Source organism: Tupaia chinensis, unplaced genomic scaffold (genome assembly GCF_000334495.1).
Source record: "Tupaia chinensis unplaced genomic scaffold, TupChi_1.0 Scaffold000129_1, whole genome shotgun sequence".
NCBI classification, from domain to species: Eukaryota; Metazoa; Chordata; class Mammalia; order Scandentia; family Tupaiidae; genus Tupaia; species Tupaia belangeri.
The window spans coordinates 432,621-439,169 of record NW_006159598.1 but is presented as its reverse complement, the minus strand read 5'-3'; the positions used below and the strand labels follow the sequence as shown (position 1 = coordinate 439,169).

The window sequence follows — 6,549 nt, the reverse complement described above, 5'->3', positions numbered from 1 at the left end:
GGCCATCTCCGCAGCCCAGACGCTGACTCAGCTGCTGCCTGTGCAGGGCCACCGCGCACCCCTGCCTGCCGCAGCACCTGCAGGAGCAGGCCCCAGCACGCCCGTGAGCCAGGCGCCCGCTGGATCTCGCTCCCTGCGCCGTGGCCGGTCTCGGGTTAACTGTTTACACTTTATCTTAAGGATTTTTTATTTAGTTTTATTTGTTATTATTTTAATTTGCTACAGGGCGCATGACCTCACTAGAAAAACAGAAAGTGAGAAAACAAGCCACCAGGTCTGGGACTCAAACCGCAGTCACCCGTGTGGGAGTCCAGCACCCAATCCACCACGTCGCCTGCCGGCCCCAATTTTTCTTTTTGAAAAATGTTTAGTTTATTAATCCTCTCATGAAAACTCCACACAGTGACCGCAGAATCTCTTCTCCGACTGCCAGCACCAACACTGGCCTTCGCAGTCCCCCGTCTTCCTTCTGTCGTCGCCTTCCTGTCGCTGTCTTCTTGACGTCTTTTTCTCCTCATAAAGGCCGTGTCTTGCAAGTCTATGCTTCGGTCCATCTTCACCTCATCCAAGGAATCGTAAATCATGCCCAAGCCAGCTCTCAACACCACCAAAATGGGTTCTGAACCCAAGCACAAAGATGCCACCTGGTGCGGGCTGGACATCTTCGCTAGTTTTTCCCGCATTTCTGTCTCGGGTACTGTTGCCTTCCAGGGTGAAGGACAGCAACGACCGTTTGTCTCCTCTGAAGGAGTCGGGTGTCCCCGTGTCGTTCCTGATGGCGGTCTATCCTCAAGCAGCCAGGGAGGGTTTCCGTTTACTTTGAGTTGTTTGTTTGTTTTGGAGAGGTTTTTGCTATAGGGCGCGTGCGCTCGCCAGACAGACAGAGAGAGAGACAGAGAGACAGAAAGCGAGAAATCACCCCCCAGGAGGGATGGCCACACCGCAATCCCTTCTCCATTTTCCTTGAAGCGCGGTCGGCTACATGGGAGTCCAGCAACATAGCCATTGCACTAACTGCAGGTCCCACATTTATTTCTTTTTAAGAGAGATTTTTGTTATAGGGTATGTACGCTAGCTGGAGAGACAGACAGACAGGTAGCGAGAAATCACTGCCCAGGGGGAATGGCCACACTGCAATCCCTTCTCCTCTGTTTCTCTCCTGGATCTTGGGCACACACGCACACCTGGCGTCAGTTTGAAGCCACTGGGTCCGGGATTCAAACCACGATCTGCCGTGTGCAAGCCCAGCAGCAGGACTGCTACACCATCTGGCTCCCCACCACTGCCTCTTTACCGCAAGCCCAGGAGATGTGGATGTGGCCATGGCTGCTGTGGTGGAGAGGAGAGGAGAGGAGGCCCAGAGGCCTGAGGCTGGGGTGACCGAGGGAGTGCCATGGACTCGGACCAGGTCCCTTAACCCGCCCCACGTGCCGGCCTCCACTCTGCTCCTGCTGCCTGCTGTTGTTGTTGTTAATTTTTTTAATTTATCCAACAGCAAGCTTCCCTGCCTCTGGACCACAGGGACAGCGACCATACGCCCTGACCTCCACAGCCCCAGACTCACTCCCCAGCGCCCCCACCACCCCCGGCAGGTGCCCGCACCCACCTTATTTTCACTCACGAGCGAGCTCGGGCGTGAGATGGGGAGAGGAGAGACCCTCTGCCGGGCCACCTCCCCAGCCCTCCAGCCGCCTGGCCCGGCTAGAGTCGCGTGGCTGGGGTGGACGCTGCCGGGCCAGCACCGACTCTGGGTCCCTGCTGCCCACACCCGCTGGGCCCCCGGGCTGGGCCTGCTGGTGCCCTCTGTGCCCGGCAGGCCCTCAGCGCTGACTCCGGGCCACCCATCCGGACGTGAACCTGCCGCCTCGCTAGAAGGCACTTGACCCCGGGCCAGTGCTCACGCTGCTTTTCTGGTCCCACGGGGCCACCACGGGGGACCTTGAGGGCATCCCTCCTGGTCACCGGCTCAGATGTCAAGGTATCAGAAAATGGAAACCGGGGTAGTACGGCCAGCCTGGGTAGCTCGGGTGTGGGGCAGGACTGTCCCTGGGATGATGAAGGGGACACCTCCAGGTGGCAGCCAGTTGTGCAGGCCGGAATGCAGGAAGCGAGCGGCTGGTGAGGCCTCTGTTCACCCGGGGAGCACAGTGGTGGCACCAGGGCCCCAGGGATGCCACCTCCCGTCGTCGGCCACGTAGGCTGCCCTCACGCCCAGGCCATCCTGGGACTCGTGAGTCAGGTAGGGGCTCTCCTCTCCCGTCATGCCACTCTCTCGATCGTGAGGAGAAAGTGAATTTGGGGCTGGCAGGTGGCGTGGTGGTGAAGACGCTGGACTCCCACGTGGCCGACCATGGTTTGAGTCCCAGGCCTGGTGGCTTGCTTTCTCACTTTCTCTCTGTCTCTCTCACTTTCTGGTGAGCACACGTGTCCTGTAGCAAATTTTACAGAAGAATAGTGATAAATAAAATAATTTAAGAAAACAAGTTAACTTATTGTGATTTTTATTTATTGGGGCCACCGTGGCATGGAAGTTAGGGTAGCTGGACTCCCACATGGCTGACTGTACGGTTCAAGTCCTGCACAGACCTGCTCCTGGTGGCTTGCTTTCTCACTTTCCCTGTCTCTCAATTTCTGGTCAAATTAAGAAATAATAAATAAAATTTAATAATTTTTTTTAAGAGAGAGTTTTGCTATAGGGCATGTACGCTTGCCAGAGAGATTGAGAGAGACAGAAAGCGAGAAATCACCCCCGGGGGACGGCCATGCCGCAGTCCCTGCTCCATTCTCCCCTCGGGATCTTGGGCATGCCCAGGCGCCTGGCAGTTTAAGCCCCCGGGTCCAGTCAGTCATGTGGGAGTCCAGCTGCGTGTTTCCACCATGATGGTGGCCGCTCTCATCCCCAGAGGTGGCCGCTGCGATGTGCAGTGCGAGGTCCGGCCCTCTGCCTGGCAGACGCGGCGGGGAGCTTGGCCCAGCCAGCTTGTCTGCTCTGGCCTCCACCTCCTCTGGCTTCAGGGTAGTTCTGACACCGGAGCCTACTCTGACCCTCCCCTGCTCACAACCCCCATGGCTCCCCAGCATCCTCCAGGGAACACCAGGCCCTGTTTCCGGAGTCCCAACTCCAGCCTCGTATGTCCCAACACCAAATTCAGACACTGCAGGGACCTGTGCGCGGCATCCGCTCGCCACCAGGGCCTGCCCAAATGTCCCCCTACCCAGAATGCTCATCCCTGGTCGCCATGGCCACCATTCTTGTCTCCGGGACAACCTGCTGGCAGCTGGGTGGCGTCTCCATCTCTGGCTCAGAGGCCGAGCAGCAGGAAGGGGAGAGGCAAGCGGGCACGCTGGAGCCCATGGCCATGAACTTTCAAGAAGTGAGGAGGGGCCGGTGGGGTGAGGGGGGGCCAGGGCGGGGCAGGGTCTTGACCTCTGCCCTCCCCCAGAATGTGACCTTGGCCATGGCTGTCTTCACCATCCTCGCCTCCATCTACTTCTTCAACAAGGTGAGCGGGAGGCCAGGAGGGGCAGGGCTCTATGTCTCCCATGTCTCTGTATCTCTCTGTCTGGTTTTTCTTCTCTCAGGCTCAACAGTGACAAGACCAACAACTGCCCACCCAGCAGCCCTGCCTCTCCCCGACCATGGCTCTGGCCTCTGAGCCCAAATAAATGTAACTGGATCAGCACGCCCTGCTCCCTGGCTCCGCTGCCTGGGCACGAGGCACCGCCGGCTCCGGGGCTCAGGGTCTGGACCTGAGGAGGTGCCGAGGGGCGTGGGCACCCCGACTCCTGGGTCTGAGGGAGAGTGATGAGAGCACACATTCTCAGGTTTGAAGGGAGGGGCCCAGAATCTGGGCTGGGTTTTGAGGGATGAATAGGAGTCTGTCAAGAGCATCAGAGAAGGGGGCGTTGTCTCGGTGCTAGAGCACAGGGGAGGAGGCGTCGCTGGCTCACCCGCAGCACCAGCGTGGACCGCTGGGGCCTCGCGCCCGTTACTTCTCCCCGCCCTGGTTCACCTCTGTCAGATGGTGAAAACCTGTGTCCAGTGGGCCCGGAGGGCCATGGAGTGGGCCTGAGACCAGACACCATAGACTAGCTGCAGCTAGTTCCTCGTCCTCGTCACCACAGCTCGGGCCGTCAGCACAGCTTCCTTTTCCCTTTTAGCAAACTCCTCTTCGACCTTCAACACCCACTGACAGCCCCCCTTCCTGTAGAAGTGACCAGACCCAGATATGCAGTCCAGTGGCAGCCCCTCACTTACTGCTCCTCCCTGTTCCCTGCACCCCCCTGCACTCCCCGGCCAGTGCCCTGGGGCCTTCGGCCTTTGGCTGGGCTCCATCTACCACGTCTGGTAAGAAGCAATTTCCTTCCTACCCCGGGTCTGAAAAGGTGGCTTCTGAGCAGGGTAACAGCACGTGGCTTCCCAGGAAAGGCCTAGCAAACTCCAGTTATAAACAGATTCGTAGTCGCGCTACAATTTTAGCTCAGATGAATATAATTTTAGCGGATTAGAAACATTTTAGGCCAATTGGCATAGTTGGTAATAGCTCCCTCTTTCATTTTAAATCCGAAAGCATCCCGATTTAGAAAACAGTCGTGGGTTCTTGGCTGCAAAACCCTAAATAACCAGAGGGGGGCGGTGTTGGACTATCTTCCCAGCCAGACCCGCGCTCCCCAGCGCGCGCTCAGGGAAAGGGTGGTTGGTCAGCTTTGGCAAAACTGCAATTCTTTTTTTTTTTTCTTTAAGAATCATTTATTATTTTCTAATTTGCTATAGGGCACATATGCTTACTAGAGAGAGAGAAAGCTGCCAGGGCCAGGACTCGAACCGCGGTTGCCGTGTGGGCGTCCAGCGCCTCAACTAGCACGCCACCTGCCGGTCCCACAGAACTACAACTGCTAGATTTGAGGCCGGGTCGGGGCTGATGCCGAGCTGCGCCCTGCCTGGACTCCCTCTTCCCCACACCCTCTTCCACACCCGCCACCCTGCTCTGTTCCCGCGTCCCCGGGGGGTGGCAGCTCGGCTCTCCCTGGGACTGTAACCCGAGGGCCGTCGAGCCCCCGTCCCTACCGTAGCGTCTCAGAGGAGCCGAGTCCCTAGTGGCCTTTCTCGCGTTGGTGGGGTCACCACCGCTTCCGGCCCGCCCAGTGCAGTCGGGCTGCTTCCTCCTCCCCCTGCGCGCCCCTTCCCAGCCCTAGCGCCGACCCTGCGGGGGCCCGCTGCAGCCAAGACCATAACTCAAACACCGCCCGGGTCGGCCCCCAACACACAGGGCTCAGACCAGACCAGCCCGCAGGAGCGGCCTTTCGGTATCTTTACACCTGCTGTGAGATCTCTGCATCTCTGGCCCCTGCCCCATCCCCCAATCCCTGTCCCTTCTCTCTGAGCCTCAATCCATCCCTCTGTCCCCCTCTCGCTTGGTCTCTGCCCCACCTCCAGGCTCTGTCTCTCTGTCTCCCTGTCTCCCCACCTGGCTTGTCATCTCTGGCTGCATCTCAGCTCAGGGTGTCTCTTTCTGGAGACGGGAGACACAGAGGTCACCCCTTCCCCACTGTCTTTTGCCTCCAGGAACTTCCTTTCTGATCCCCATCGGCCTCCATTCCTGGTGAGAGTCCCCAGCGTAGGATGCAGAGTGCAGAGGGCTGAGGTCACCACAGGCCCCCCAGGGCAGACCCCAGGGTCCTGAGCTGCACCCAGATATCGGCTATGTCCCCATCCAGCCTGGCCTCGGAAGAGGCAGCATGGGAGGGAATCGGTGGAAAACCAGGGTGGCAGGGCCCCATGGTAGACCCCAGGGGCTGACGGTCCCCTTGTCGCGAGCGTCCATACCCCTAACCCCCAGAGGCGGTGGACAGTGCTCAACATTGCTGTCACCCAGACCCAGTGCCAGCCCCAGGAGGGCCAAGGTCCTGGAGTCCAGGCACAGCCAGTGGCTCCCGGGGGTGTCCAGTTCTGAGGGTCGCCCTGAGGTTTGCAGGGCCAGCCCTCCAGGCCGGCAGAAGGAGCCAGAACACTGCCCCGGGGCTGCCAGGTGGTTCAGCCTGGGCCCGAGCAGGGGCGCAGCGGGGCAGCTCAGCTGCAGGCAGCCCTGGCGTGGAAAGTCAGGAAGGCCCAGCTGGGGTCCAGGTGGCACCTTCACCATCCGGGACCAGCCGAGCCCATCCAGGTGAGGGCCAGCACCTGGAGGACGGTGACCGTGACAGTGAGGGGGCCGGAGTCCTGCACAGGTCACCAGGCTATGGCTGGCGCCTCCAGGAGGTACGAGGTCAGGGTGCCCAGGACGTGGGGGAGGAGGGCAGCCCAGGCGGCATAGGCTCGGGCCGCTGGCCACCATGTCTCCGCAGGGTTCTCCGCAGGGTCCTCCGCGGCTGGTCTGGCGCTCGGGACCCACGGGGCTCCACATTCCATTCGCTCATCCCGCTGCTTTCCTGCAAGGCCTCCCCACAGGGCTGGGCGCCGACCTGCCCTCCTCTGCTCACAGCCCTGCCAGGCCCCCCAGCGCCCTGGCAGCCTTGCAGCCGCTTATCTAGGGTGGAGTCAGTGAGGGGTCC

The 6,549-nt window shown here is 59.9% G+C and overlaps 1 protein-coding gene and 1 long non-coding RNA gene across 4 annotated transcripts in view; one reads left to right on the top strand and one right to left on the bottom strand.

The window, feature by feature from the left end:
• Window positions 1–662, bottom strand: part of ACP4 (acid phosphatase 4) — a 7,131-nt gene extending 6,469 nt beyond the window's left edge. The window contains 1 exon segment of the mRNA XM_006144692.3: window positions 447–662. Coding sequence (XP_006144754.1) covers window positions 447–662 — 216 coding nt within the window.
• Window positions 663–3,236: 2,574 nt separating this feature from the next.
• The window catches only part of LOC102487773 (uncharacterized), a 5,407-nt gene continuing 2,094 nt past the window's right edge, over window positions 3,237–6,549 (top strand). The window contains exons 1-5 of one of the 3 annotated variants that reach the window (XR_001370101.2): window positions 3,237–3,374; window positions 3,444–3,503; window positions 3,583–3,825; window positions 4,162–4,348; window positions 5,567–5,581. This is a non-coding gene — a long non-coding RNA (uncharacterized LOC102487773). Of the gene's footprint in view, window positions 3,375–3,443; window positions 3,504–3,582; window positions 3,826–4,161; window positions 4,349–5,566; window positions 5,582–6,549 lie in introns of those variants that run through there. The other 2 variants (XR_001370102.2, XR_334000.2) reach the window with 2 other exon arrangements.